This window comes from Selaginella moellendorffii, unplaced genomic scaffold (genome assembly GCF_000143415.4).
Source record: "Selaginella moellendorffii unplaced genomic scaffold, v1.0 SELMOscaffold_42, whole genome shotgun sequence".
In the NCBI taxonomy this organism is placed as follows: domain Eukaryota; kingdom Viridiplantae; phylum Streptophyta; class Lycopodiopsida; order Selaginellales; family Selaginellaceae; genus Selaginella; species Selaginella moellendorffii.
In genome coordinates this window covers 194,429-220,954 of record NW_003314303.1, presented here as the reverse complement: position 1 = coordinate 220,954, position 26,526 = coordinate 194,429, and the positions used below count along the sequence as shown (strand labels likewise).

General features: G+C 48.8%; 10 protein-coding genes and 2 non-coding genes across 17 annotated transcripts; 2 read left to right on the top strand and 10 right to left on the bottom strand.

Annotated features, from left to right (window-relative positions):
* Positions 1 to 330: 330 nt before the first annotated feature.
* LOC9635179 (WD repeat and HMG-box DNA-binding protein 1) lies at positions 331 to 4,321 on the bottom strand. Its single transcript, XM_024684759.1, has 12 exons — positions 3,984 to 4,321; positions 2,822 to 3,921; positions 2,589 to 2,765; positions 2,425 to 2,541; positions 2,270 to 2,374; positions 2,077 to 2,211; positions 1,970 to 2,025; positions 1,820 to 1,925; positions 1,652 to 1,768; positions 1,470 to 1,596; positions 1,286 to 1,416; positions 331 to 1,227 (listed from the first exon to the last, which is right to left on the bottom strand). The coding sequence occupies exons 1-12, from the start codon at positions 4,249 to 4,251 to the stop codon at positions 763 to 765; spliced, it is 2,904 nt and encodes a 967-aa protein (XP_024540527.1). The 5' UTR covers positions 4,252 to 4,321; the 3' UTR covers positions 331 to 762.
* LOC112349723 (pentatricopeptide repeat-containing protein At4g02750-like) lies at positions 4,322 to 6,193 on the bottom strand. Its single transcript, XM_024684673.1, has 2 exons — positions 5,422 to 6,193; positions 4,322 to 5,253 (listed from the first exon to the last, which is right to left on the bottom strand). Exons 1-2 carry the CDS (start codon positions 6,191 to 6,193, stop codon positions 4,322 to 4,324), a joined length of 1,704 nt encoding a protein of 567 aa, XP_024540441.1.
* Positions 6,194 to 6,420: 227 nt separating this feature from the next.
* On the bottom strand, positions 6,421 to 6,493 carry TRNAR-UCU. Its single transcript has one exon. It is a non-coding gene; the product is annotated as a tRNA-Arg (tRNA).
* On the bottom strand, positions 6,459 to 7,344 carry LOC9635847 (photosystem I reaction center subunit IV, chloroplastic). The gene is made up of 3 exons (XM_002979605.3): positions 6,972 to 7,344; positions 6,804 to 6,869; positions 6,459 to 6,716 (listed from the first exon to the last, which is right to left on the bottom strand). The coding sequence occupies exons 1-3, from the start codon at positions 7,200 to 7,202 to the stop codon at positions 6,615 to 6,617; spliced, it is 399 nt and encodes a 132-aa protein (XP_002979651.2). The 5' UTR covers positions 7,203 to 7,344; the 3' UTR covers positions 6,459 to 6,614.
* Positions 7,345 to 7,791: 447 nt separating this feature from the next.
* Positions 7,792 to 9,712, top strand: LOC9635178 (MFS-type efflux pump MSMEG_3705). Of its 3 annotated transcripts, none has more exons than XM_024684762.1 (4): positions 7,792 to 8,211; positions 8,287 to 8,568; positions 8,607 to 9,076; positions 9,161 to 9,712. In XM_024684762.1, the coding sequence occupies exons 1-4, from the start codon at positions 7,906 to 7,908 to the stop codon at positions 9,615 to 9,617; spliced, it is 1,515 nt and encodes a 504-aa protein (XP_024540530.1). In that variant the 5' UTR covers positions 7,792 to 7,905; the 3' UTR covers positions 9,618 to 9,712. The 3 variants fall into 3 exon arrangements, with proteins under 3 accessions (XP_024540530.1, XP_024540529.1, XP_024540528.1); XM_024684761.1 differs by having other exon boundaries at positions 7,793 to 8,211; positions 8,287 to 8,576; positions 8,630 to 9,076; XM_024684760.1 differs by having other exon boundaries at positions 7,793 to 8,576; positions 8,630 to 9,076.
* LOC9635177 (protein phosphatase 2C 57) lies at positions 9,533 to 11,626 on the bottom strand. Of its 3 annotated transcripts, XM_024684770.1 has the most exons (13): positions 11,153 to 11,626; positions 10,975 to 11,103; positions 10,806 to 10,914; positions 10,746 to 10,753; positions 10,635 to 10,698; positions 10,493 to 10,572; positions 10,388 to 10,441; positions 10,202 to 10,318; positions 10,094 to 10,148; positions 10,005 to 10,037; positions 9,911 to 9,957; positions 9,599 to 9,857; positions 9,533 to 9,548 (listed from the first exon to the last, which is right to left on the bottom strand). In XM_024684770.1, the coding sequence occupies exons 1-12, from the start codon at positions 11,488 to 11,490 to the stop codon at positions 9,728 to 9,730; spliced, it is 1,164 nt and encodes a 387-aa protein (XP_024540538.1). In that variant the 5' UTR covers positions 11,491 to 11,626; the 3' UTR covers positions 9,533 to 9,548; positions 9,599 to 9,727. The 3 variants fall into 3 exon arrangements, with proteins under 3 accessions (XP_024540538.1, XP_024540536.1, XP_024540537.1); XM_024684768.1 differs by lacking the exon at positions 10,746 to 10,753 and having other exon boundaries at positions 10,635 to 10,745; XM_024684769.1 differs by lacking the exon at positions 10,746 to 10,753 and having other exon boundaries at positions 10,635 to 10,745; positions 10,806 to 10,911.
* Positions 11,627 to 12,451: 825 nt separating this feature from the next.
* Positions 12,452 to 13,553, bottom strand: LOC9635176 (putative protein TPRXL). Its single transcript, XM_002979603.2, has one exon. It carries the CDS (start codon positions 13,290 to 13,292, stop codon positions 12,777 to 12,779), a length of 516 nt encoding a protein of 171 aa, XP_002979649.1. The 5' UTR covers positions 13,293 to 13,553; the 3' UTR covers positions 12,452 to 12,776.
* A 1,124-nt stretch (positions 13,554 to 14,677) lies between these two features.
* Positions 14,678 to 14,751, bottom strand: TRNAR-UCG. The gene has a single exon. It is a non-coding gene; the product is annotated as a tRNA-Arg (tRNA).
* Positions 14,752 to 14,951: 200 nt separating this feature from the next.
* Positions 14,952 to 17,099, bottom strand: LOC9635175 (pentatricopeptide repeat-containing protein At4g02750). The gene has a single exon (XM_002979602.2). The coding sequence runs from the start codon at positions 17,097 to 17,099 to the stop codon at positions 14,952 to 14,954; it is 2,148 nt and encodes a 715-aa protein (XP_002979648.2).
* A 65-nt stretch (positions 17,100 to 17,164) lies between these two features.
* Positions 17,165 to 19,226, bottom strand: LOC112349760. The gene is made up of 2 exons (XM_024684747.1): positions 17,780 to 19,226; positions 17,165 to 17,724 (listed from the first exon to the last, which is right to left on the bottom strand). Exons 1-2 carry the CDS (start codon positions 19,031 to 19,033, stop codon positions 17,218 to 17,220), a joined length of 1,761 nt encoding a protein of 586 aa, XP_024540515.1. The 5' UTR covers positions 19,034 to 19,226; the 3' UTR covers positions 17,165 to 17,217.
* Positions 19,227 to 19,324: 98 nt separating this feature from the next.
* Positions 19,325 to 22,008, bottom strand: LOC9635846 (pentatricopeptide repeat-containing protein At4g35850, mitochondrial). Of its 2 annotated transcripts, XM_002979601.2 has the most exons (14): positions 21,875 to 22,008; positions 21,626 to 21,794; positions 21,356 to 21,518; positions 21,222 to 21,287; positions 21,076 to 21,173; positions 20,775 to 20,892; positions 20,517 to 20,729; positions 20,392 to 20,468; positions 20,246 to 20,339; positions 20,132 to 20,197; positions 20,006 to 20,083; positions 19,848 to 19,949; positions 19,653 to 19,798; positions 19,325 to 19,594 (listed from the first exon to the last, which is right to left on the bottom strand). In XM_002979601.2, exons 1-14 carry the CDS (start codon positions 21,927 to 21,929, stop codon positions 19,552 to 19,554), a joined length of 1,488 nt encoding a protein of 495 aa, XP_002979647.1. In that variant the 5' UTR covers positions 21,930 to 22,008; the 3' UTR covers positions 19,325 to 19,551. The 2 variants fall into 2 exon arrangements, with proteins under 2 accessions (XP_002979647.1, XP_024540516.1); XM_024684748.1 differs by lacking the exon at positions 21,875 to 22,008 and having other exon boundaries at positions 21,356 to 21,523; positions 21,626 to 21,739.
* A 25-nt stretch (positions 22,009 to 22,033) lies between these two features.
* Positions 22,034 to 24,896, top strand: LOC9635845 (sodium/calcium exchanger NCL2). The gene is made up of 12 exons (XM_024684746.1): positions 22,034 to 22,123; positions 22,174 to 22,300; positions 22,378 to 22,695; positions 22,750 to 22,854; positions 22,921 to 23,114; positions 23,174 to 23,324; positions 23,383 to 23,490; positions 23,549 to 23,682; positions 23,735 to 23,942; positions 24,001 to 24,329; positions 24,384 to 24,447; positions 24,505 to 24,896. Exons 1-12 carry the CDS (start codon positions 22,059 to 22,061, stop codon positions 24,655 to 24,657), a joined length of 1,956 nt encoding a protein of 651 aa, XP_024540514.1. The 5' UTR covers positions 22,034 to 22,058; the 3' UTR covers positions 24,658 to 24,896.
* The last annotated feature ends 1,630 nt before the right edge of the window (positions 24,897 to 26,526 follow it).

The following is a 26,526-nucleotide window of genomic DNA, read 5'->3' as shown; positions in this document are numbered from 1 at the left end:
AAAGTGACAAGTTCAAGAAATAATACTGTCAGGATTGGAGAAATTCATGGCCATTCTGCTTGCTCTCAAATACTCTTGCCTTGTAAACTTAAAAAAGAGTATTGAACAATTTCCAACTCTTGTTTATGGCGCTAGTTCATGTTCACCAGAAGATGATTGCTATCTTCGTTGGGAAGTGTATGATTATCTCAAGTGATTTGCCAGAATACAAAGAATATTAGCAGAAAGAAGGGGGCAATCCACCAAGGATCAGACCATTCTCTAGTACAAAAATTCTAGATGAAATGGTTAGTCCAACCTTCCTGTTTGGAGTTCTCTCCAGCGGCAGGCTGTAGAATTCAGTTCATTCGTTGCTTTGGGTTTCGTACACAAACCATGGATCATTCGTGAAATCATCACAAGTTGCCAGCATGCAACAGGCGCCTGCATGCAAGGATTTTAAATAAAGTTGACGATGAAAGAACAACTTTGGGTTTTGGAAGTGTGTCCAGTTTCCTGAGGCAAATCTGTTCCATGTTGCTAGCTCGGTGCTCTTGTTTTCGCAGTTTCCAAGCAATTTAGCCTACCAGTGGCGGACTGCGCGGTCAGCGAGAGAAGAACTGGAGATCCCGGCACTCTAAACTTTAGATCGCAGAGGAGTTCCAGTGCGAGTCATTGGTAGTGGTATCCACAGCGGCAGATGGTAGCCATGAAAAGTTGAGAACTTGGACGTAGTTGACACCACGGGATCACTGGATCACGATTGCGTTCTCCAGCCCGTGTTCATGATTTGCGGGATCTTTTATTTCCCTTCTCGCCATCTGTTTCCTTTTTTTTCTTATCGCCCTGGAGCAGCTTGAGAGAGTCCAGCACCGACGACTTCGACGTGGAGGCTCCACCATTGGGCGCCGGTGATTTTGCAAAAGGATTGCTTGCCTTCCGTTGAGCAGAGATTAGCGCCTGATCGTGCGACACCTTCGCAGGTTGATTGGAAAGAGTTGCTCTGTCTTGTTGATGAGCCTGAGCCTGAGGCGGCTCCCTCGGGATCGCCGGTGATTCTTTCTGGATCACTGGTTTTGGATGCTGCGCTACGGGGAGAACTGATGGTGGTGGTCCGGGCGCTTCTACTCTTTGAACAGGCTCTTTCTCCAAAGCCTCCACTCTTTGAGTACGCTCCCAGATGGAAGAATCTGGTGCACGCACAGGTTCTGAAACGTCGTCTTCCAGACTCTTTTGCATATTTCGTTGCTGCAGAAAAAGGATAAGAAGTGAGAAGGCCATTCTTGAAGACAATTTTCTGGCATACCTCGAGCATGACATTGAGTCGATCTGCGAGAGACGGTAGACGCATGGCATTGACAACTTTGATTGCTCCTTCCAGTGACTTTCGGAGCCGTAGAGAAGCTGCCAGTTCCATTGCTCTCACGAGCTTGTCACCTTTAAGTGACTTGGTGTCAGAGATGAAACTTGACGTAAAGAGAAAATTCTACCTTTGCATGCGGCTGCCACGAGACGTAGAACATATTTGTCGTGCTCTATTTCCTTCTGTAAAACGTTATCATCCTCGTGATCGGCGTCGAGGCCCTCAGCAGCAGCTCGATCTGCTTTTGCTCGTGCCTACACAACCCGCACATCAAATGGACGCACAAACTTCTTAGACAAACAAATGCACCTCAGATAAAAGTAGAGAATGGCGAAGGTAGTCATTTTCGAGATCATCGCCACCAAGATCAGCATTGACAAGTGGCAAGCTGTGTTTGAAGAAGCTCAGTATAGGCCTCGGAAAGACCTGCAAAAAGTATTTGAAATCAAAACATCGAAACGGTCAAAGAATTTTTACCAGGGGCTGTGTCTCCGGCAGCTTACATATTACTGCAAAAGTTTGTGTCTCATCGAATCCAACCATCCAAAAAACTTCGCTTGAGTTTTTCCTTTCCTTTTCGGCTCTGAAAATCTTATTAGCCACTTCATTAGATCAACTGTACATTACCGAAAGATAGGAACCCAGCAACCACCGAACTCATGAAAATGCCGTCGGAGGACACCCTGCTTAAAGCTTTTAAAGACAACAAGACGAAAAAAAACGTCGTCGATTACCTGAGAATCATAAAACCCAAGAGAGCCACCTTCACTAAAACCAATCCAGGCTAATCTTGATCCAGGACTAAGTGGAAGACGGCCATCCATGATTTTCCTCCGTCGTTGCAAATCCAGAACCACGAACTCCATTGCCTACACAAACAGAAACTTGCATGACCTTTACAGCGAAGAGGAAAAATAATAAGCTCACCTGATCATCCGTGGATAATGGATTCGAAGAGTGAGTGACAACTACGAGTTGATGCTGGTATCCGTTCATTGAAACTACCGGCCCCGACAGCGAAAGGATAAAGCTCTGCAGAACATTGCAAGTTATAAGTGGTATTAAAAACCCAAGAAATATACCTGCACACCGCCTTCCGAATAAATACGAAGGAAGTGAGAGCTTGTTGCTGCCGCAGCCCAGCCATTCCCAACAGCAACAGCCTTAACCTCCTCATTTGCAGGAAATCTCATCGACCACTGCAGCATAAAATTAAGAAAACTGTTGTGCCAACCGTGAATACTACCTCGCTGTTGCTCGCCCAACTATTGAAAGGCCTGTATGTCAGAGTGCTCGGACACTTATCGCCATTTTGCGGACTCGCAAGAACGCAAGCTTTCTCTCCCAAAGAAGCCATTGTGTAGCCAAAATAATCCGCCATAGCGGGAATGCGAACTCCTTTAGTAATATCATGAAACTCGACCTGTAAGCAGCAAAAGAACGTGAGTATCTTCGAATCGAGTAGCTAGCTTAAGTTACCTCCACATGACAAGAACCGTCTTTATCGCAGCTGCTTATGCTACCAATGAGATTGTAAGCAAGAAACCATCTTTTCCCTTCAACCTTGTCCGTGGATCCCGGGTGAAATGCTCCTTGCATTGCCGGAACTTTAAGCGTGAAGGAGGCTCTCGCAGTCTCTACCTGTGGCCTCTTTGCCGGCTTTTTATCGTAGACATCATCCAAAGACGCAGAGTTTCCACCGCGACGTCTCTTCGAGCTAACGAACTCCTCCTCTTCCTCTTCTTCACCGTTGCTCTCGTCATTATCCTCGTTACCACCAGCAGTGTCTTGGCTTCCCAAGTCTATGGACTGTCCATGGCCTTCCGACCCCTCATCGTCACTAAACTTGTGGAGCTGCTCGAAGTTTGTCGCCGACACAAGGCTGGACTTAACACAGATCGTCGGGGAAACCATGTGTGGAGGCACTGCCGACTCCCACACTGAAAACTTCCCCTCCATGTTGATCGCCGCTAAGGCATTCTCGACTGGCTTCCAAGCGATGGAGCAAAGTGGCGTCTCAAACAGCATCCCGTCGATGTCTTGCTGCTTCTCTACGTCCCAAAGCACCACCTGAAGATCACTCCCGGCAGTAGCAAGGTACTTCCCATTGAGCGACCAGGCCAAAGCGCTAACCGGGCTCGTATGACCACCCTTGAAGCTACATATCTCTTCCGCCGTGTCCCTGTCCAAGAGAAGAACATCGCTCTTGCGACCCGGAAGCGCGAGGAGATTTCCATCAGGGCTCCATGCAACGCAGTTGCTACTCTCGGAGAACTCGACGTCGATCCTTGGAGCAATCTGTGTGAGAGTGTGCAAGCTCTTTCCGGAAGAGATGAGCCAGAAGATCACAGTCCCGTCGCTGTCGGCCGAGGCTAGATACTCGTTCTTGGGATCAAACGCCACCCACGTAACTGGAGAACCATGACCCCTCAAGATCCGAGCTATGGAATTGTCCGCCATGGCTATAAGCTTGATCCCATCATCGTCTCCAGCAGCGGCTAGAAGACCGCCAGTAGCACTGAATCCCAGGCACCGAATCGGCAGAGTAAATCTCGTCACTGTGCTTTGAAACTTCCCATCTAGAACAAAAGAAATCATCCATCACTCACAAATAAAAGTTACTTAAAAAACACCGACTAACCTGGATAGCTGAAGAGCTTGACCGAGTGATCGACCGATCCAGACGCCAAGACCGTCCCATTCGGCGAGAGCGCTGCACAAGTGACCGCCGCGTTGTGTGCCTTGATAGTGGCGATCACGGCCGAGGGCACCGATGGATCCCAGGTGTGGATCAAAACCTTGCCATCGACACCAGCAGTGACGAGATTCTTGCCTGTCTTGTCCCAAGCGATGATCGATCGACCCTTGGCGTGCGCGTCCCGCTGCTGGAGCCTGGATTTTGCCCCCATCCCGGATGAGAAATGCCCTAAACCCTTGGCGCGAAATGGCGGGAAAGTTCAAATATTTAGGGCTCTAGATCTATAATCTTGGAAGAAGGAAGAGCTTTGATGGGAGACCCAAGCGCTCGCCAAGAGCATACATGTTGGAGAGGAGGATGTAAGGCCCAGCTTTTAACATCGCCATGGAGAATCCAAGCACTTCCTGCGCTGCGCGAGATCCCACTCCAATTTCTCTGTGGCTCCGGCAAGCCCCGAGCAGGCAAAGCCAGTCCTGGGCCTCTGGAACAAAGGGCATGGTAGTCAAGAGCTCCTCGGCATCGATTAGATACCCAGCTCGGCTGAGAAGATCGATCAAGCAGCAGTAGTGTTGCTTGGTGGCTGGGATTTCGTGATCCAGCGCTGCTGATCGAAAGTACCTCCTCCCGGAAGCCAGATCGCCCGCGTGAGTACACCCCAGCAGCACGCAATTGAGAGTCACCTCATTCATGCCATAATTCTCTTCCAGCTTCATCCTTGCGAAGATATCCGCCGCTTGGGATCCTCGCCGATTGATCGAGTTCATCGCTAGAACTGTGTTCCAAGCGGCAATGCCCCTCTCGGGCATTGTCTCGAGCAAACACTCGGCTCTCTCGAATTGCCCTCTCGCGGCAACTGCGGCCAGGAGCGCTGACCACGACGCAGCGTCTGTGACCGGCATTGACGAGAAGGTCCAGTCGACGAGATCAAACTCTCTGTTGTGGAGATACGCGGCAAGCATTGCGTTCCACGAGATGAGAGTCCACCCCGGCATCGAGTCAAACAGAATCTCCGACTCGCGGACATGCCCATGCCGGGCATATGCCGACACCAGGGTGGTCAACAGGACAACGTCATAATGAGGGGTTCGGTCAAACACGGTCAGGGCCTCGTTGAGCTTGCCGTGGTCGGAATATGCCATCAACATGATGCTCCACGTTACCTCGTCTGTGTCGGGGATCGTACAGAGGAGATTCTCGGCATCTTCCAGATTCCCTCTTTGGGCATATGCCTCGAGCATCGTGTTCCAGGACACTTGATTCCTCTCGGGCATCGCATCAAAAATTTCTTTCGCCTGTGGAAGATCCGAGCAAGATCCCAGCATCACAGTCCAGGAAATGAGGTTCCTCTCGGGCATTGACGCAAAGATGCTTGCAACCAGACGATCTTCTCGACGATCTGCCATTGCTGATAAGAGAGAATTCCATGATACGAGATTCCACTCTGGCATCAAGAGCTCGAAGATTTCCATGGCAGCATCCACAAGCCGCAAAGATCCATACACTGAAAGGAGCGAGTTCCAGGAGAAGCAATCGTGCGCAGGCATTCGATCGAACAGCGCCTTTGCGCGCTCCAGAGTGTCCATTGCAGCCAGCATCGCGTTCCAGGAGATGATATTCCTCTCGCGGGAGAGCATTTCCCCGTGGAAAAGGGCGTAAGCGTCTGCCAGATGCCCGTTTCGGGCAAATGCATCGAGCATGGCATTGAAGCTGACTAGATCATGCTGGGGCATCCGATCAAAGAAATCCTTTGCAAGTTCTAGATTCCCGGCTTGAGCACTCGCCGCCACGATTGTGTTCCAGGAAACAAGATCCTTTTCGGGCATGGAGTCAAACGTTTTTTTGGCGGCCGCAAGATTCCCATTCTGGGCATATGCTGCCAGTATCGAATTCCAAGACACGACATTCTTATCGGGCATTGCCGCGAACAAATCTGCCGCGTGATCTACCTTGCCGGACTTGGAGAATGCCGCTATAAGTGTGTTTGAGGAGACATGATCTTTGTCGGGCATGTTGTCAAAGAGCACTTTTGCGGCGTCCAGATCCCCATTCCGGGTATATGCGCCGAGCATAAGATTCCAGGAAAAAACATCCTTGTGGGCGATGCTATCAAAGACGATCCGTGCCGACTGCACGGCACCACACTTGCCGTACATCTGGATGAGCAAGTTAGAGACAAAGGTGGAATTTTGGGTGCCATTGCTTTCAAGAATGTAGCTGTGGACGCGCTGGGCGTGAGAGAGGGATTTGCAGGATCGAATGAGATCAATAGACTCTCGAACAGATGCCAGCTTCGCATATTCAGGGAGCTTTAAAGAAGAAAATAAAAACAAAAGTGTTCTAAAAGTATATTCGAATTTGTGCGCTTTGAAAAAAAGTGTTACACTCCCGGTGGGACTCGAACCCACAATCCCTTGATTAGAAGTCAAATGCCTTATCCATTAGGCCACGGGAGCCCATCTTATAAAATTACCCGTTTTAGACCTTAAGTACAGTTCTTGTAAGGATCTTTTCTCTTTTTTTTCTTTCACAGATAAAGGCGAGAGATATATGTGGTTTACACGAGAGCGCTTCTTTTTAAACTTCTTGGACCTCGTCCAGCGCGTAGTTGTTTGTGGAGTTTCCAGCGTAATTCACCTTCTCGAATCGAACAACAACGGGGTAGAGCACGCCGGGGGTCTGGCGATTGCAAGGAACCCATCAGGAAAATCCAGGCAATCGATCGAGTCGATCGAAAGAGAAACGAAAAGTAGTAGAAATGCTTACCTGATCCACTGTCACGACCTTGCCCGTGGTCTGGAACCAATACGACTCTGGCCGCAAGATCTTCACCTGCATCCATCCAAGGATTTAGCAATGTGCGCGATGAGAAGATGGAAGAAGAACAAGACCCAAGATCAAATCGAGCGAGAATTGGAAGAAGGATCCACTTACAATTGATCCACGCTTAGGCCCAACCGGCTCTGGCTTCTTCTCGGTGGCTGGTGGAGCGGCGGCGGTCTCGCAAGCTCTCACCACCAATCCGGCGGAGGAGGGGACTCTCCGATTCCACGACGCGGCTGGAGAGACCCGGCATTGGCCGGCAAAGAATTTGGACGACGATGCGCTCGTCGTTGCTGTTCCAGACACTAATCCCACACACCCGGAAGCCGCCGCCGACGCCATTCCTTCCTTTCTTTGCTTTGATCTTCTCTCTCGTGTGAGAGAAAGCGCGAGCGTGTGCTGGGAACGTGTGTCTGCGAAGAACACTAGGTCGAAACGAAAGAAGGGGGTTTTGCTCGCTAGCTGAAGACGTGGCACGACATGGTTGGCCCGGGCCTCGTTACCCTATCTGAAGTGGCCTTATCGGTAATGGATTGGTCCACATCACTGCCAACTTGGAGTTGACTAGGATTGACTTTAGCTGAGTAGGACTACTTTCTTTCCCCTTAGACCGGTTTAATAGAATATGCTTTGTCACCTAAAGTGGGCTTAAAAATACCAAACCTAAGTTTATCCATTGCATTGTGTGCTGCAAGACCCTAAAAAATGTATATGGCTTAAGCCATATATTCTTAGTTTCCTTATTTACCTTGATTTTGATTTATTATATTTCACCATTAGCAAGCAGGTTTTAGGGCTCCTTTTAGCCGGTGACTTTTCTTCTAAGGAGATTCGATCTGTTCAGCTCCAGGTTTCCGAACTATATCAAACACTTAATAAGAAATCACGATGATTCGACTCCTCAGATCCTCTCGTGATCACCACAGAATTGCACGATAAAAATCTCTTGGAATATGCGTTGTCATGTTAACTAGTCAACTCTAGTCAAGCACAGCTGTTAAACTTTTGAACTAATTCCCTTGGAGTGGCCGCGAGAGGAGGAGGAATGAGGGCTAAGCCATGGAGCGACGAGCGGGTGCGAACGCTCGTCCTGGTGAATCTCGCCAGTGTCATGGAGCAAGCGGACGAGGCGCTCCTCCCAGGTGTGTACAAAGAGATAGGCGAGAGCCTCCACACGGGCCTAGCGGCACTTGGGTCGCTCACGCTCCTCCGATCGATCACCCAAGCGCTGTGCTTCCCTTTCGCCGCTTACTTCAGCCTCCACTACGATCGCTCCAAAGTGATCGCCATCGGCGCTTTCCTGTGGTCAATTGCCACGTTCTTCGTGGGGATCTCTCAAACCTTCACGCAAGTAAGTCGTAGATCCATCGTACTTAGCTCTAGATCTCGATCGCTTCGCTTAGTGGGTCTTGGATATCTCGCGCAGATCGCAGTGTGGAGAGCTCTGAATGGAGTCGGGCTGGCGCTGGTCGTCCCCGCGATCCAGTCGCTCGTAGCTGATGCTTGCGACGAATCCAAGCGCGGCCAGGCGTTTGGATGGCTGCAGCTCACGGGCAGCGTGGGGACGATACTTGGTGGGTTCTTGTCGATCATCTTGGCGGGGACGAGCTTCCTCGGGATCTCGGGATGGAGGCTCTCGTTCTTGCTGGTGACGGCCATCAGCGTGGTTCTCGGGATCTTGCTCTTGATCTTCGCGGTGGATCCTGCCGCCAAAGCGTAAGCTCGTGACTTTGTCGGTCGCTAAAGTTTTGGAGATCTTTGTTGTCCAGGAAGAGGGAGCGGGGATTTGCCGGAGTGTGGAGTGGCCTCAAAGAAGCGCTTCAAGAAGGAAAGATGGTGATCAACGTAAAAACTTTCCAGTTCTTGGTAGCGCAGGGTGTTGTTGGCACCTTCCCTTGGGCATCGCTAGCGTTTGCTCCACTTTGGCTGGAGCTCAAAGGATTCAGCCACACGCACACAGCGTTTCTTCTCGGCCTGTTCACGGCTTGCGGATCTCTGGGAGGCCTCTTCGCTGGAACTTTGGGAGACACCATCTCTAAACATCTCCCGGACTCTGGGAGAATCATCCTCGCTCAGTTTAGCTCCGGCTCTGGAGTGCCACTTACGGCGATTCTACTCCTCGGCTTGCCACCGAGATCTAATTCGCTGCTGCTCCACGCTCTCATCTTCGCCGTGCTAGGATTTTGCACGTCGTGGAATGCTCCAGCCACCAACAAGTAAGTCCCCTGCTCTTGAAAGCTCTTCCACAGTTTTGCTCTTCAAAGATCTTCCATCTGCTAACTCTGTCGAGGATCAAACAGTCCAATCTTTGCGGAGATCGTCCCCGAGAAGTCCCGGACAACGATCTACGCATTGGATCGGTCCTTCGAGTCGGTTCTCGCTTCGTTTGCTCCTCCCATCGTGGGCTTGCTCGCGGAGCACTTGTATGGATACGTGCCGCCGCCACCTACGTCCAAGAATCCAGTGGAGGCTAACAGTGGCGATGCCGTGTCTCTGGGAAAGGCCCTCTACACTGCCTATGCCATACCCATGGCGACTTGTTGCTTGACATACACCTTCCTCTACTGGTCGTATCCCAAGGACCGGGACAGGGTGGTGAATTCGTTCCAAGCTCAAACCGAGATGAGCACTGGCTTGAGCAAGGTGACGTACGAGAAGTCGAGCAATGGCTATTTTGTAAACGAGGAGCTGCAAGAGGACAAGGAAGAGCATGAGCCAGAAGCAGAAAATGAGCTTACCAGCATTATCGGTTCTTAACATATGGTTACAAAAACTTGGGAAGATTGTTGAGCAGATTCTTGTTCGATCGCCAAAGTTTTGCAAATTTTAGATGAAAGCTGATCAACTATGAATGTAAAGAGTGGAACTTATCTGATCAAGCTTGCTAGATGAGAAGCATAAACTCCTAGCAGTAGAATGCCAGACGTTACTAGCACCTGCTTTACCCCAGCTGAGACGTCTTGGTGCTGCGCAAGTCCATCCACGCGTGCTACCTTTCTGTTGATTTGATCTTGCGTCTGTGAGAATGTAGAGGTACCAAATTCACTCACCCGAAATCGGCAATGAGAATACTGATGTTGTCTTGGCCATTTTGGGCCTGTAAAGTGGATGAGATTTTAAGAAAGTAAGATGGATAGAAGTTACCAGAGCAGCGGCCGCAAGGCTCTCACAAGCGCGCTGGGAGATACGAAAAGCTAGTCGTTATGGAGAGATGGAAATGGAAACATTATTACCTGGATATCTCCGTGCTCTTTCAGTTGCTCTCTCACAAATGCTACAGCGTCCTTACTGGGAAAACCATAAAAGTTGCTTGTGAGTCCTGCATGAGCTCTGGAATTCACCTTTTGATGGAATCCCACAAGCCGTCTGAAGCAAGAATGATGAACTCGGCGTCCTGACCAAGAGTTGCAGCAGTAACATCCGGTGCCGCAGTCAGCCATTCTCCTGTGAGATCCCGCCTGAAACACTCTAGAGTGAAGTCTAGGAAATACTGGTGAAAACAATGACAAAGGAAAGTTATCACTTACTTCGACACAAACTTCTGCGTCCACAAGTTTTTCTTGAGCCCCTCCTCTAGCATTCTGACAGATCCCTTCGTCAAAAGAATCCTTCACTGGCGAACGATTTCTTACTCTTTTCTACGGGACTTCAAGGATATATCTCCAAATGCACGAGACACAGCCAAATTACCACATACTCGGCCATTGCTTATCTAGTCAAACACAAAACACGAGTGTTCTCAGTACCAAAAACTAAACATCAAGAGAAACATACCCAGCCTCCAGCAGCAATGACTCGCTTACCCTCGGCTAGAGCTGTCTTGCTGCTCCCATATGGCCTGTGATCACTCGTCAACTCCTCGGCTTTTCCTCCTCGAGAAATTACCTGATAATCTAGTGGAGACTAGTTAAATCCTCCAAAAGCATTGCAAGACGATGACAGTACCACTCGTGAGTCGCCGACGTGAGCTACCACCACCTTCTCTTTACCCAGAAACATGACAGTTGCAGTGGAGCCAGATTCTCGATCAGACTCCTCTTGTTGCTCCAGCCTGCTGCAAAGCAAAACCTCGCATTGATCACGAGTGGAGATGAATGGATCGAGCTAGACGAACCACGAGAGCAAGCGTTTGTCAACTTGGACGAAAGCTTGCGAGAGTGCCGCTTCCAAATCGATCGAGTTATCAGATTGTAGAAGAGCTCCTCCTTGCAATGCATTCACGCATTCACTGAATAGCTCTTTCCTGAAGAACCATCGCTAGAAAGATCAAAATCGAATTGTAGAGTGCTTACTTGAGATAGTTCACTGATGATATACCGGCATGACCATCATAGACCGCAGCAAACGTAAATTCTGGAATTCTCCCCTCCTCCAGCTCCATGTCGTCCTCCATCTCCGCCCGGGGACCTTGCAACGCAAGCTGTGCCCATCGGATCGAAGACGGGGAAGCTAGAGAAGACTCTGGCGGCAATCCAGACGGATCAAAGACCTCCGCCGCCGACGACGATGACGAGAGCGCCGTGAATCTCTGCTGCTGGACTGGACCTAACCTAGACGATTTCCCGATTGCCGCGGCCTTCTCGCCAAGAACCGGGCAGACCTTGCCAAACAGAGGCGCTGCCACCGCCATCGCCTCGCGCGCGCTGTCCCGGATGGGAATTTCTCACCGAGAGTAGAGAATGCCGCTCATGGGACGCCGATCGGTGGGCGCGATGGAGAGCTCTTCGTGGATCATCAAGCCCACCACACACACAGATAAGGGCTTAAATTTTAAAAAAAGGGCTTTAGCTAATAAAGTTAGGGCTTAAAATATATTCTTAGAATATGCCAGTCATTGCTTATGGTATATTCTTAGAATATTTATGATTTCAAATTTGCGCTGACGTTTTGCCGCTAAGCACCGACAAACTTAACTTCAATCATTAGTTTTTGGAGATAAATTTTGCTAGAAGAAAACTATAGAGAGAGCCAGACAGTAATTGACTCGATCAATCATCGCGTGAAATCGAGCCAACCTTAAGCTATATAGCCCGATGGTCTCTAACTGTTTCCCATGGTTTCCACCCATTAAAAAATATGGTTTCCACCGATTTAATCAAATGATCTCTCGTTGGTCTTTGCTGTCTTGCACCTAGTTTCTTAAGTTTAAGCGAGATCATCAAGAAGCTTATGAAGAACACGAAAACAAATGATAAACAAGTTCCACAGGCATGTGAAGAAGGAATCAAACAAGTTCTCGTGTCTTGCAGTAAAATCATAGCTGCTAAACTATAGCCATGTGAGTGGCTACCCTAGAAAAGCTCTTGTTTTCATCTAGAAGAAGAATTTCCTCGCGTTTTTTTAATGGTGTGGAAGCACGAGCTGCTATAGCCAGCACTTCGATGGCGAGAGAAAAGTTTCCAAAACGAAACGAAACCGGAAAAACCGATGCGATGGATCAAAGCGGGGCAAGCAAGCGCGGGGACACGAAGAAAAGTTCGAAGAGATGTTAGAAAAATCGATCGATCGTGCCAAAAAGACCGGCTTGATTCGATCCGAGAGAGCTTTATCATCATCTAATCTAATCGCGGCGAGCGAGCAAGCAAACAAAAGACAAGAAAAAGAGGAACTTTTCATGTATAGTAGTAGTAGCAGAGTTAGAGCAGTATCGCTTCTATACAAAAGGAAAAGAGGGGATTCTTTCGAGAGGTAAATCGTTTCTCGCCGGAATGCTGCTGGTATATTGTTCTTGGCTCCAATCTCGTGGTGGGCTTCTGCTGGATCAAACGCCCAGATCGAGTTTTGATCGACTGGAGAAGCTTTAACCGGAAGAACACCGAGGGAAGGGAGAAACATACTAAAAGACTGAAAATCGTCCAACCAATAAATAGCTGACGAGATCGAAAAAGGAGCTCCCGCGTCGAGAGAATGTCTGTTCTAGGATGATCTGACCTCGGGAATGCTCTCCAATGCGGGCTTCCACGACGAGAAGCTCGATTTCCTGGAGCTGGAGGCGGAGAGCTTGTGCTGCTGCTGCTCTGGAATGTTGATCCCCTTCTCCTTGAGCAGCGACGTGATGAGGCTCTCGAGGAAGTCGTCCTTTTTGTAGCTCGCATTGATCATACTGGCCATTTGGTTCGTGGAGATGATGAGCTTCACTCGCATCACGCCCTCCTGGGAGCTGGGCAGGATCTCCATGGCGGGCTTCATCTCCACAGGAACAACAAGAGATCGAGATGAAGAAGAAGAAGAAGAAGAAGAAGAAGTAGCCATAGCAGAAGAAGAAGAAGAAGAAGAAGATGGAGAAGAGAACGCAGCTTTAGATTGCTGGAGCTTCTTCTTCCTCAAGAGATTGAGCCTCTTGGAGGCCAGCGAGCCTCCCATTATCTCGTCCTCGTCCTCCTCTTCTTGGTGGTGGTGGATCTCGCTACTCCGCAAGCACGCATTCCCCATAGCTATAGCCTAGCACTGGATTGGCGAGGCGATTAAATCCTCACTCCAAGGAAATGGGATCGATTTCGGAGCGATGGAAAGCGCTTGGAGCAAAGCCAAAGTGAATGAGCGATCGAAAACAAACAAAATGGCAGCGACAGGGAGGGGAAAAAAAAGCGCTGCGCTTCTTATTACTGCCTCTGTCCACTGCTCACACTGCTCACACTCACGCAGGGCTATCAAGAAAGAACCTTAGTTAAAGCTAAAAGGGGTTTTGGCTTATCACGATAAACCATGCTCCTCCGTAAGTCGTACGTCCCTTGTAGCTTTCCACGCGGTCAACAGTCTCCACATAGTAACCCGTGTCTGGTCAAACCCTGGCTTGGTCAAACCGGGGCGACGTAAGCCTTGACTGGTGCGCTGGATGGTAAGCTTTTGGTTGTTGTTAAGTTTCTATACTTTGGATTTACGTTCCATCGAGGACTGCTCTCTTGTTCTTTCCCTTTCTTGACTTCTACATTGGTTTTTAAAGCGCAAACATAGCTTTGAATCTCTTGTAAGCCTGGCGACGCAACGGCGGTCTCCCAGGTTCACGGAGGCGAGAACTTCCCGTTCTTGACACGCTCATGGACGAGATCTTCCAAATTCTTACCGTGTGTTGATTGGCATCCATAATTTTCATTCCAGATCCCACGTACAGTGTAGTGCTGCCGTGACCGGTGACTGCATCGATCACGCAACTTTGTTCTCTCTCCGGCCCCAAAATCAATCAACATTGCGGCTACCATCCTCTCGCAGAAAAATAAATGGTCATCGTTTGTTGGCGACTCCGTACCGTACAAACACCAATAAACTACAAGGCAGGCGACAGACATGAAACTCCCAAGATCAAAGTCCGTACTCGCACAGATCAAGTGAAAAGGAGCGAAGTATATAAGATTGGCACTGCACAAGGCGGTGTAGTGGTGGTCCATCTCTTTTGGACTCTTGGTTTTACTCTTTCCATGTTGATCATGATCGCGGAGTTTGTTCTCGAGGCATGGGACGGTGCCACTGAGAGGGAAAGATTTTCCCGGGGCGGTGGCCACCCAGATAGAAATTTCTAGGATTGTCCAGGCTACGCTCTCGAGAGAGCGATCAATGCTACGTATGGCTCCTCTCTTTCGAAAAAACAAAAGATACAAACAAAGTACGAGAGATCCATCTACGCGACCATGGGGTGGGATTACGCGCTAATCCACTGCGCTACGCGGCCTTTCCGTTAATCTTTTCATTTAACACTAATCTTGACAATCAGCTTTAGATCTTTGTCGTGAGAGTTGTTTTGCCGCTAGGATTGTCTACATTTGCGACAGATCGATCGACAAAACAAAAGATACAAACCAAGCACGAGAGATGCATGTGCACGACCACGGTGGGATTCGAACCCACGGCCTTTGGATCCGAAGTCCAACGCGCTAATCCACTGCGCTACGCGGCCTTAGTGTTAATCATTTTGTTTCACACTAATCTCGGGACTAAGTAAGTCTATATTATGAGCTTTGGTGATGTCTGAGGGAAGAATGTAGGTCATTGCTTGTTTTGCCGCTCCTACAACGCTATACTCCCACTTAACGGGATTAACGCCTTTCTGTCACACAAATCTCTGGACTAACTAAGTCTATACAACGACTATTGGCTTTAGATCTTTGTGGTGATGTTTGAGAGAAGAATGTAGCTAGCAGGCGATTCCGGCGAGAGGTCCATCGCTTGCTTTGCCGCTCCTCGCCCAAAACCAACAGCGCTATCGCTCCTGCTTAACAGGCAAATCCAATCCAGCGCCTCTGGTGTGTACGGCATGGTCGCGACCAGCTCCTCGGCCGCGGCCAAGTGGCCCGACCGGCCCAAAAGGTCAACCACGCAGCCGTACTGCTCCTTGCTCGGGGTCAACCCCCAGTCAGCGTCCATTGACCGGAGCCAGCATATTCCCGTGCGCAAGTCCCCGGCGTGGGAGCACGCCGGGAGGAGGGACGTGAATGTGGCATCGTCGGGCGCGTGGCCGTGGATTTGCATCGCCCAGGAGAGCGCGAGCGCGGATCCTGGCCGCCCGATGCGGGCATGGGAGGTGATCAGGGCCGTCCACGCGATGAGGTCCTGGGCGGGCATTTGCTTGAATAGGGAGTGGGCGAGTTCCAAATGCCCGGTCTGGGCAAATAGAAGGAGGAGCGTTGTCCAAGAGATTGGATCTCTATCAGGCATTTGATGGAAGAGAAGTAGCGCTTCATGGATCTGGAAATCCTGGGCGAGCGTGGCAAGCATTGCGTTGTAGGAAGCGAGATCGCGCGATGGCATGGAGTCGAAGATCCGCCGCGCGTCGGCTGGATGCCCGTTCTGAGCATAGGCGCTGAGCATCGCGATCGCGGCGATGGAGTCGCAATGAGCCATGGAATCGAAGAGGAGCTTGGCCTCCTCGAGGCGGGCCTCGCGCGAGTAGAGGCACAGGAGCGTTGTCCACGAGACGAGATTGCGCTGGGGCATAGAATCGAAGAGCGATTTCGCGCGAAGAAGTTCGCGCGATTGCGAGTAGGCCGTGAGCATCGCGTTGCATGAGACGAGATCGCGCTCGGGCATTCGATCCAGGAAGAGCTCGTGGGCTTCCATCCATCGCCGGGACTGGATGAGCGCCGTGAGTATCGTGTTCCAGGACGTGATGATCTTCTCCGGGAGGCGATCAAAGAAGGCCCTGGCGTCGGCGATCCGCCCCGCGCGCGCCAGCGCCGCCATGATCGCGTTCCACGACACGGCGTTCCACTGCGGCATCGCGGCGAAGATCGCCTCGCAGCGCTCGATGCTGGATCCGGCGGTGGCATGGGCGACGAGGAGGATGTTCCAGGAGACGAGATCCTTCTCGCGCATTGCCGCGAAGAGATTACCGGCGCGGGAGATTGATCCCGCCCGCGCCAGCGCCGACAGGATCGCGTTCCAGGAGATCAAGTTCTTGGCCGGCATCGCGGCGAAGATCTCGTGGGCTTCGTCCAGGTGGTCGTGCTGGACGAGCGCGCCCAGGATCGCGTTCCACGACACGAGATTCCTCTCGGGCATTGTGTCGAAGAGATCCTTTGCATCAACGAGGCGGCTGAGTTGAGCGTACGCGGAGATCATCGTGTTCCAGGAGACGAGATCGCGCAGCGGCAGCGTGGAGAACATCGCCGCCGCTTCTAGCAGATGCCCGTTCTGGGCAAGTGCTGAAAGAATCGTGTTCCTGGAGAAGAAATCTTGTTCCGGCATTCTTTCGAAGATTTTCTTGGCTTGAACCAGAAGCCCTCGTCGCGAGTAGTTCGTTAAAAGCAAGTTCCAAGACGCGAGACTGTGATCTGGCATTCGATCAAAAAGCTCTTGAAAGGTATCAAAATGCCCAAGTGTGGCATATGCTGATAACATTGTGTTATAGGAGATTATATCCCTTTCCTCCATCCTGGAGAACAATGCGCTTGCTTCTGCCGCTTGGCTTGCTTTCGCCAGTGCTGCCAACATTGTGTTCCACGAGACTAGATTGTAACAAGGCATCGCGTTAAACACTCTTTTTGCCTGTTCCAGATGCCCGTTCTTGGCATATGCATCCAGCATCAGATTCCACGAGAAGGAATCTTTGGGATGGATAGAGTCGAACACGTGGCGCGCATCTGCCACGCTGCCGCAACGCCCGTACATCTGGACGACCAGATTGAGGAGATAGACGGTCCGAGACTCGAGAGGGAGAGCCCCGAGAACGCTGGCGTGGGCCGCCTTGGCCTGTGGTAGCGTTTTGGAAGAATTCACAATATGAACAAGCTCCTCGAGACAATACATTGCCAACTCAGTTGGTTTGAGGTGAAATAATACATTGCCATTTCTTTTGGTAGAACATTGGAATGTTATGAGAACTTAGAATATATCAATACAATCAAACCATACAATAACTCCTCCTTCAAGAAGACGATGGCGCAATGCCAACCTCTTCCTCTTCGTCAAAACTTCCTTCATCATCCTCAGATAGAACTGGAGCTCCGGGCGATGGAGCTGGCGTGATCGACGACCTCCGCGGCCACGGCGCATCGGGAAGAAACTCGAAGTTCTTGCAGCTGGTCCCGGAGAGGCTGAGGTGCTCGCTGACGCCCACCACGCGCTTCTCCAGATCAAACTCCACCAGCGTCTCCTCCTGCTGGAGCGTTCCAATCACGGAGACTCGCCCCAGCGCGCCGGCTCCCACGATTCCCAGGCACACAACGTCCGTCCGCCGCCACCTCACGATGTAGTTCCTGGGCTGGACCGTGAGCGTTGCGTTCTCGAAGATGAACTGGATCTTGGGCGCCCCGGACACCGCAGCTCTGGGAGGAATCCTATAGCAGAGATTGAGCTCCGGGAATGGCGATGGCACGGGAGTGATCGAAGCGTTAGACGCCGCCGCCACCGCCATGAAATGCCTTCGAACAACCTGGTAGAAAGAAGAAGCAGCGAGATCCAACGATAGAATGAAGATCTTCGCTTACCTGGTAAGCTGGATCAACCAAGCTCGTGTACCTCAGCTTGGTTCCAATCACCACCCCATTGTCAAACAGTGAGGAATCGATGGGCAGGGGCTTGACATCTGGCCCGGATCCAACGGCGATCCCGCGAAGTGCGAGCCGGTAGCCCATCCCGCGCTGCCACGCGGCGGGAGGAGTCAGCATTGGGAGGTACTGCATTTTCGGCTTGACGGTGCGCTGGCGGAACACGTAATCAGCCCCGCCCACAAAGAACGCACCACGTGGCTTGCCGAGGCAGTAGGCGAACCGACGTGGCAGGCTCGCGGCTGTCGCGATCTGGGACACCAGCGACGTGGCGCCCGGGGATAGGGAGGCCATGCTCGTCGAGGCGTACGGCACAGATGACGGGGCACTGCACCCCATGACAATGCCGGCGATGGTTCGATTCTGGCTAGCGACGTCCCCGGATGGATAGACGCTCTCCATGGTAAGCTGGCTGAGAACCAAGTCGATGGGCTTCCCTGTGTAGCGGTCGTAAGCCATGCAGCGTTTTCTCACCTTGTCACACGTATAGGACGATCCCTGGCACACTGGATGCGAGCATGGAACGCTTTGGATAGCTCCAGAGTAAGTTGGTGGTAGCGATGGTGGTGTCGAGGACGATGGTGGCTGCCATGGCTGCTTTCCTGGCCTTCCTGGAGGAGACGATGACGATGGTGGCTGCCGTGGCTTTCCTGGCGGGGCCCAAGACCTTCCTGGTGGTGTGGATGGCTTCTCTGGTGGACTCGAGGACGATGGTGGTACCGGTGACGATGGTAGCGACGGTCTTCCTGGTGGAGATGACGATCTCTCCGGTGGTGGCGGTGATGACGGTGGTGTCTTCTTCCAGTTCTCGTTCCCTTTGCTGTCAGTCGTGGTAAAGGTGGCGGCAGTGGTAACGTTCGAGCAAAGTTGCCATGGCATTGCTGTATGGGTGCCCATGGTGTCGATGGTGAAGTTCACGGCCACCGGAGGACTGCCGACCCTGAGCTCCACCACAAAGGACGGCACCGAGGCGCCTTGGATGTTCATCCGGGTGAGAGGAGCTACCAGGCCGTCATTGCTTAGTACCGGTGCTGGTGGCTTCTCTGGCTTCTTTTTGCTGCTTGGTGGCGATCCGGGCTTCGGTCCTGGTTTCTTCTTGTACCATGGTCGCCGGGACCGCTCGTCTTGAAACTCGAGTCCTTGCACAGCGACGGTGAGAATGAGAAGTAGCAGCAGTGCCAGTGCCTGCTTCATCTTTTCTTAAGAAAAAAAATAATGTACCAGCTTCTGCTACCCCAGTGCTGACAACTTTTTTGAGGGCCGTGATGATCCAGCATATATACTCGGCACTGTATCTGTCTGGTAAGCTTGTTGGACCCCGTGAGATTGTCTTCCCACGTGTAAGCTTCACGAGACGGCACCTAACTCGCACCACAACAATAACAAGTCTGTAATCCTCATCCTGAAAGCTGGTTCACAGGACAAACTGGTTAGAATCACAAACGGACAGAAAGTACCGATACGACGACGCCGAGTAGAGCTCGAAACTGTCGGAAGAAACCAGTGAGTTATTAATCCACGGTCTTTTTTTTTTGTCAAGGCTGAAAGTCTCAAAACAAAGTACTGAGAATCTGCTCTTGTCGAGTGGCCCATGGGTACAAACGTCGTTCCCCACTCTGCCAAACGATTTCTGACAAGCAGGCTTTCAGAACGACATAAAAACGAAAAGAAAGCAGCACGGGTGACCCCACGATGTACAAAACTTGGCCGCCTTAGACGCGAGGCCGTTGTGCAGGCTGTTGGCGGCGATTGATCCTGTCGAAATTTCATAGTTAGCATCAAAGAAGGAAAAGAAACTACATCCGGTCCTTACATGCTTAGTGGAACATTTCCAGGCCGAAATCCTACCCTTCCCCTCTGCTGTTGTTGCTGCTGCAGCTCGGCCATGAACGGCGAGCTGGTTTTGAGTGCAGCTTTTACACTGGCTATCCTGGGGTCGTCATCAGGTATCTCACGTCCCTAGATGCAAGTAAATGAGAAAGGTTACGCAACATAAGCACACATTCACCTGAAGTCCATCAAGGTACGCTTGGCTTGCCAGTCTTGTGGGCCTCAAGCTCTTACGCATCATCATGTCCCATATGAGGTTTGCAGTTGTGAAATCCCCCTCCTGCAGCACAATGATATCAACATGACGTTCCGGGCTGAAAGAATAATGTTATCTACCGGTTCCTTCGATGCGAACGCTAGCATATCACTTCCAACTTTAGGATTCAAATAGAAGCCCTTTTCCTCCAGTTGCCGCTGGACAGGGCCAATATCAATATAAACAAAATAACAGAAATGAATTACCAGAAGCTTTTTGGCTGTGGTCATACCCGCTGGAGTATAATTGGTCATCGCTCCCTGAATCATCACCTGCAGGAAGACAGAATAAGCAGCGTAGACGACATGGAACAGACTAACCATGTAGAGGTCCAAATTCACAGGTCGGCCAGAATTGATATGCTTGTTGAAACACTCTAATGCGCTCTCAGTGTCTCCTGCAGCAACGTATCCCCTGCAGAGACAAAATAGTTTGCAATGTATATCCCAGGAAGTTTAAGTAGCACCTTATCAGTTGAGACACGCAAAACGCGTCGGGAAAGAGACGATCCGTCACCATCATCTCGCAAATCTTTTTCAGACCCTAGAAGCTTGAAACAGTGAGATCAATATAGAGTGAAAACGTGTATACCTCTAGATTTTTCAAGTCTGCAGCTGCACGCAATGCCGAATGATATACGAGCATCCGACGATTAAAAGCACCGCGCCTCATCTGACCCTCTCCGGTTATCAAAGAGCAGAACTCGTCTTGCAGATCGGTAGATATCTCGGCTTCACCGGTGGCTGCACGGGCTCTGAGATCTTCGGAGGCCAAAGCCTTCGACTTCTTTACAATCTCGTATATCTGCAAAACTACATTGGTTTAAGCAAATTATGAATTCATTCAAACCTTGTCAAACGTATCAGGCTGAATGGGCTTTCGATTCTTGTAAGCGGCTATCAGCGCACTGTAGCAGTACTCATTGAAAGTGATTCCGTAGGTTGTCATCCTTCGTAAGATCTCGAAGCTGACAAAACAAAGGGAAAAAAGAGAAGAGGTTAGACAAATAAGGATAAAAACAACGAACTACTGACGCAGTCTGTCAAGAACACAAACATGACCGTATGAAACTATCTCTCAACAAGCAGGCTAAAGAATCCCAGAAGGAAGTCCAAGGAAACCTCCGAATTGCATGAATTGGAAGTGTTACGCTTTATCAGTGTCACCCGCTACTCCGCAAGCACTCAAAAGCGCAACGAAGGTCTCCAGCTTTGGTTGTACTCCCGAAGCTTCCATCTCCTCTCCCACCTGAAAAACAAAGTTTAGTAGCAGCCAGGGAACTTTACGAACTCATACCCGAAAAGCGCGGCTAAGTTGATTGCATTTCCCACACGCAGCAATGACGAGACTGTACGTTGCCACCTATAGCAGAAACAAAGAAAGCAATAAGGCCTATCAGTAGGCAAATATCCAGCGAAAGAGCTTCATACGTCTGGAATAATTCCCATAGTTCTCATCTGTTCGAAGAAAAACATTGTATCTTGGAGACGTGAACCTTTCATGCAGCCCGAGAGAAGCAAGTGAAATGTAGCCGGCCCAGGCTGCACACCATCCACCAGCATTTCGTCATAAACGTCCCGGAGTAAGTAATGCCTGAGCTGAAAAGCCCATGTCAAAAGGAGGAAGAAACAAATCGAATCGCTCTCGGATCTTTTTCTTTTCCTTTCTTTGTTGCTACTCCACCTAAAACTTAGACTCACCTCCTCTTGAAGTTGAGGGTTTGCAGTGCCTTATTGTACGAATCAAGGTCATTCGCGTAGGTATTCACGGCCGCGACCGATGCAGTAGCGTAGCAGCGTCCGGTGGTGCCAGGCCCATCTCTAATGGACGATCCGGAGCAATGGGACAGCCGCTTGGAAGCCGCTCTCCCTGCATTTTCCACAGAAGCGCGCTTGGAATCAAAATCTCCCGGCGCTCTGGAAATCTAGGAGCTGAGATGCGAGCGCTACCTGAGAAGAGCGTTCGCGCCTGCCGGAAGCCGCGAAGGGAGCGCCACGACGCCATGCCTTTCCTCCACTGCGCCCAAAATTTAGGGCTTAAGCTTAGGGCGAAATGAATATTTCATTTTTGGATAATGAGCCCTAATAAATAACTCAAATAGTGTTAGGATTTTGTTAAATTCTCGGATAGGCTATGGCGCTCTTCGTTCCCACGGAGTTCCAAGCGCGCCATACGCGTCTATACAGTGCGCGCGCTAGGTAATATCGACCATTCTCTTGCTCATAGCTGTGCATTACTTGCAATGCAGGAAAGATTTCCCTGGAAAATGCGTCCGATCGAGGCAAGGCAATCGTTTTGGTGTTTTCTTTTCACTCCATTCCAGAGCAGAGGGTTTCAAGGCTGCACGGCGAGAATGGAGCTCTCTCGCGATCAAGGTCTTTCATTTTCTTCTCTAATTTCTAGCTATGCGAGCTCACTCTTTTCTTCCTTTCTTTTTTTCTTTTCTGACTAGAGAAGCTATCAAAGTGTGATGAACTTAACACTGCCTCTACTGCTGCTTTCATCCTCTCCCGGCGCGCTGGCGGCACCAAATCCAACTCAATCCTCTCAATCGGCGCAGGAAGTGATTGCTAGCACAATGGCCGCTGCCACTGTTCCGGAGCAAAGCAGCCAAGCTTCTCCTCAATGTGAGAACCTTTGTGAGGAGAGCTATGGCTTCCTTCCTTGCTCGTCTAACATCGGCGGGAACCTCTTCCTGATGGCCACTTTTGGTTGCTTACTTCTCGTAGCTGCGAGATTTATCTCCAAAGGCAGTGAAGTCCTTCTCGAGGTAAACAAAGCCCGAAAACCATAGCTAGCTTTTACAGATTCTCGGTTTCTACAGGTGATGAATCCAGGTCTGATTGGTGGTCTTCTTCTACCGATTCTGGGAGCTCTTCCGGATACATTGTTGATTCTAGCATCTGGTACAGGGGGAAGCATTCAAGAGATAAACTCTGAGCTCCATAGCTTTTTCGAGTAAGCTCTAACTTGGTGAAGCAGGTCTTTTTTTCAGGCGCAGGAGGAGGTGATGGTTGGAGTAGGCGTCCTAGCAGGCTCCACGACGCTTCTCCTCACGCTTGCATGGGCTGGATCGCTTCTGGCTGGGCGCTGTGATTTGAGTTCTTCCGATGGAACAGCGAAAGATGAAGTGCTAACGAAAAAGTACGATCTTTTCCATACTGGTGTTACGGTTGATACGCAAACAAGGTACGTAACTTGGTCACGTAAGATCTCTCCGGATTGACCGTGTTTCTAAACTTTGAAAGATGGGGTGCCTGGATTATGATCGCGTCTGCGCTTCCTCTCATTTGTGCTCAAGTTCCTCTACTGGATGGTCATCCCTCTGAAGGCCCAGAAGCTGCCTTCATTGGTTCTGCAATCTCATGCGTTGGACTTTTTGTTTATTGCGCATACCAGGCAAGCTGAAGCACACTCCGTTTACGCTCTTGACGTTGAATTGCTTTTGTGGCTGAAGGTGGCGTTTCCGTGGTTGCAACAAAAAAGGATTGATGAGGCACGCCTTAGATTCCTCAAAACTCGCGTTTTACAAAAAGTATCCTCGTACTCGTCCAGAGAGAGCAAGGTACTAATGGATATCACTTGGATATCACTATGTATATTTATATTTCATTTTTTATTAGGAAAAGAAGCTTGCGCCATTCGGGAGAGAAAAGCTGGAAAACATTTTCATTTGCTTCGACAAGAATGCCGACGGGAAAATCGAAAAAGATGAACTGGAGGCGTTCATGGTCGGCCTTGGGATCGAAACAAACGGGTACATGAGTCGCCTTCTTTTGTCGCTCATTGTTTTGAGCACTTATTGTCAGGGACACCATGTCTCGCGATTTGATCGACAACTGGCTGAAGGAGTTCGATGTTGACGCAAACAAATCCATTGCTCAACATGAGTTCGTCGAGGGACTGAACAAGTGGGCTGTGCAAGTCGCAAAAGTGAAGCATTTACGAGCGTTACACCAACTGGAAACCTCGGACGAGCCGAACTTTTGGGCAGCCAAGTCTGAAGAAGCAGAAAAGGTTTGTTCTTCATTGTGGCCTTGTAGGAAACGTTTGATAACATTTCCTTTCTTGACAGGTCTTGCGGCTCCTCGAGCAGGATATTGACGAGGTGGAGGATGATAAAAGCCAACCTGGATCCTCGAAGCTGTACGTTGAAGCCATCCTCTATCTCCTCTCGGGGAGCTTGCTTGCGGCTGCTTTCGCAGATCCTCTTGTCAACAGCATCAATGGATTTGCACAGGCATCACAGATACCTCCTTTCTTTATCGCCTTTGTGTTCACTCCACTTGCGTCTAACGCGAGCGAGCTCGTCTCCAGCATCAGCTTTGCACAAAAGAAGCGGAAGAGAAACATCTCGCTCACATTTTCTCAGATTTATGGTGCGGTGACAATGAACAATACACTGTAAGATCTTTGCCTTGCTTCTTTCGAACTCGCTTAACATCGACTTTGCTTCAGCTGCCTTGGAATTTTCCTTGGCTTGGTGTATACGAGAGGGTTGACGTGGGATTTCTCTAGCGAGGTAGCAAGATTTGATTGCAAAAGCTTTTTCTCTCGCCTTACGCTTGCTCGTTTTCAGGTGACGGCTATACTGATCACCACATTCTTTGTTGGTGCGCTCGGGGGATCAAGAATGACTTTTCCTTCTTGGCTCTCTCTCCCAGTACTCGCGTTATATCCTTTGTCCATAGCTAGTATTGCTTTCCTTGATAATGTGCTAGGCTGGCATTAGCCAAGCCATATCACTGCGACTAGTTCCTGGGACGAGAGTTTACAAAAAAAAAAAAAAACAGAGAGAGAGAGATTTCAAAAAGCCCGTTTTTTTAGGGTGTAAAAATAGTGCAACAATCTTGTTAAAGGTAAGCAAGGAGGGAGGCATATTGGGCAACAATCTTGCTAAAGGTAAGCAAGGGTTCATGGAGCTAGAGCAAAAGGAATTCTCATGATCAAGTTTTAATAAGTTGAAAAGGATAACATTTTGTTTGTGCTTTAAATTACTTTAAAAGACAAAAAATACTTATAATAAATAATCTTTTCTTAAGTATATAAGTCAAGATCAAAGAGACTTTTGGAGCATTGAAGATTGTGTTGAATTTTTTTTCTCTTTTTTAAATAAATTCGCAATATATTACAATGTTATTTCAACATCAGAAAGTTCAAATTATCAATTGACTATAACTTTTTTGCCAAAAACATTTTTACATATATTTTTTATTTTGAAACATGATTCTTGATTAATTGGGATAAAGAGGGGTGACAGAAAACTTATTTTTGCAAAGGAAACAATGAAGTGTGTTAGAGTTCTAGCCATAAAAATATTATAAATTTGAATTTGAAAGTAAAAGTTGTCATTCTTGGAGTTATAAAAATAGCTGGTCAATATTTATTGGATAATTTCTAATTAAGATTTATTCATTTTGTATAAAATTACTTTGTGAAGTCTAAGTGTATAGCTATGTATGGCTATGTATGTGGTATATTAATATTAACATAGTGAGATTTTGATAGCTATCGAATTGGTTTCAATACAAACCATTTACTCCTATGTATAAGCTAGGGTTTTTAGGCTAATTGATATGTACATTTTTATATTTCATTTCTATATTCTATGCACTCATATTGGTGAAAATAAGGAGCAATTTTGATTATCCCTAAGGAGTGCTTGGATTTAAAATTTTAGTTTAGATCTAGCTTTTGCATTGTTTAAATCTCCTTTTTTTTATAACTTTTTCAATTTCTTTTCTTTTGCTTTTTTTCTTCTCATTCATCTTTATGGTAAAGTAACAACCTCCTCCTCCTTTGACTCTAGAGTAGCAATTGGTGTAGTTGCTCAATATTATATAGTTGCAATTGAACAATCAAACTTAATTGATAGTGGCATTCACAACATATAATATAACTCCTTTTACTCTTTTTGCTAATCTTTATGTTTGGTTGAAATTTTTTCATAGGAATCCTAGAGATGATATGTACTATTAGTTCGATCACTTTATGGTGATTACCACATATCATTCTTGGGATGATATTTGGCATTTATGTGAGTTTCCTATGTATCTCTAAGGGATGACATTGTAGTGTTATAATGGTTTAAGTGCAGCCACTCATGCAAATTGAACCATTTTTTCAAATGTCTCCAAATGTGTATTTGGACATACTAATGATTATGATGATGCTTTCCAACAATTGCATCATCTTTGTCAAATGCATCTAAGTTAGTGATGCAATTTAGTGTTTGTTTATGAAGACTCTTGTTTTATGTAAAACCAAATATGTCGGAGCAGAAAAGTCAACTGGGCTCAAAGTCCATCTCGGGCACTTTGGTTGCCTAGGGGGCCAAAGTTATTCAATTTCTCTCTTTGATTGTTTGAATTTCTTATTATCTTTATATAGTTTGACTAAAAAAATTTTTTCTCTTGCAGAAAAGGAAAATTGTATTACATAAAAAGGTTGTTGGAGCCAAGAAGACACAAGAAGTTCAATTTGGTACTAACAATGACATCACGATCAACATGTCCATTAGCACATCAACAAAGACACATTTATTTAAAGATCCACCTCCTCCACCACCATCACCTCCACCATCACCACCGCCATCGCCACC

Bases quoted from the DNA above. Each gene is read 5' to 3' on its own strand.
- LOC9635175 (XM_002979602.2), bottom strand. From the start codon at position 17,099: ATGTATTGTCTCGAGGAGCTTGTTCATATTGTGAATTCTTCCAAAACG.
- LOC112349760 (XM_024684747.1), bottom strand. From the start codon at position 19,033: ATGAAGCAGGCACTGGCACTGCTGCTACTTCTCATTCTCACCGTCGCT. The intron at 17,725-17,779 runs GTAAGCGAAGAT...TCTTTCTACCAG, and splicing joins TGGTTGATCCAGCTTACCAG to GTTGTTCGAAGGCATTTCAT.
- LOC9635845 (XM_024684746.1), top strand. From the start codon at position 22,059: ATGGCGCTCTTCGTTCCCACGGAGTTCCAAGCGCGCCATACGCGTCTA. The intron at 22,301-22,377 runs GTCTTTCATTTT...TTTTCTGACTAG, and splicing joins GGAGCTCTCTCGCGATCAAG to AGAAGCTATCAAAGTGTGAT. The intron at 23,943-24,000 runs GTTTGTTCTTCA...CTTTCTTGACAG, and splicing joins AGTCTGAAGAAGCAGAAAAG to GTCTTGCGGCTCCTCGAGCA.
- LOC9635847 (XM_002979605.3), bottom strand. From the start codon at position 7,202: ATGGCGTCGGCGGCGGCTTCCGGGTGTGTGGGATTAGTGTCTGGAACA. The intron at 6,870-6,971 runs GTAAGTGGATCC...GGATGGATGCAG, and splicing joins GGCCTAAGCGTGGATCAATT to GTGAAGATCTTGCGGCCAGA. The intron at 6,717-6,803 runs GTAAGCATTTCT...TGCAATCGCCAG, and splicing joins AGGTCGTGACAGTGGATCAG to ACCCCCGGCGTGCTCTACCC.
- LOC9635177 (XM_024684768.1), bottom strand. From the start codon at position 11,490: ATGGCGGTGGCAGCGCCTCTGTTTGGCAAGGTCTGCCCGGTTCTTGGC. The intron at 10,573-10,634 runs GTATGTTTCTCT...GTGTTTGACTAG, and splicing joins TCATTGCTGCTGGAGGCTGG to ATAAGCAATGGCCGAGTATG. The intron at 9,858-9,910 runs GTGAGTGAATTT...TCAAATCAACAG, and splicing joins ATTCTCATTGCCGATTTCGG to AAAGGTAGCACGCGTGGATG.
- LOC9635846 (XM_002979601.2), bottom strand. From the start codon at position 21,929: ATGGCGTCGTGGCGCTCCCTTCGCGGCTTCCGGCAGGCGCGAACGCTC. The intron at 19,950-20,005 runs GTAGATAACATT...ATTGTGCTGCAG, and splicing joins CGTTCGCATCGAAGGAACCG to GAGGGGGATTTCACAACTGC. The intron at 19,595-19,652 runs GTAAGGACCGGA...AAATTTCGACAG, and splicing joins GGAAATGTTCCACTAAGCAT to GATCAATCGCCGCCAACAGC.
- LOC9635178 (XM_024684760.1), top strand. From the start codon at position 7,906: ATGAGGGCTAAGCCATGGAGCGACGAGCGGGTGCGAACGCTCGTCCTG. The intron at 8,577-8,629 runs GTAAGCTCGTGA...TTTGTTGTCCAG, and splicing joins GTGGATCCTGCCGCCAAAGC to GAAGAGGGAGCGGGGATTTG. The intron at 9,077-9,160 runs GTAAGTCCCCTG...AGGATCAAACAG, and splicing joins AATGCTCCAGCCACCAACAA to TCCAATCTTTGCGGAGATCG.
- LOC9635179 (XM_024684759.1), bottom strand. From the start codon at position 4,251: ATGGGGGCAAAATCCAGGCTCCAGCAGCGGGACGCGCACGCCAAGGGT. The intron at 1,417-1,469 runs GTAGAATTTTCT...AGTCACTTAAAG, and splicing joins CGTGGCAGCCGCATGCAAAG to GTGACAAGCTCGTGAGAGCA. The intron at 1,228-1,285 runs GTATGCCAGAAA...CTTTTTCTGCAG, and splicing joins GACTCAATGTCATGCTCGAG to CAACGAAATATGCAAAAGAG.
- LOC112349723 (XM_024684673.1), bottom strand. From the start codon at position 6,193: ATGTACGGCAAGTGTGGTGCCGTGCAGTCGGCACGGATCGTCTTTGAT. The intron at 5,254-5,421 runs GTCTGGTTGCAA...ATGCCCAAAGAG, and splicing joins GGCAGATCGTCGAGAAGATC to GGAATCTGGAAGATGCCGAG.
- LOC9635176 (XM_002979603.2), bottom strand. From the start codon at position 13,292: ATGGGGAATGCGTGCTTGCGGAGTAGCGAGATCCACCACCACCAAGAA.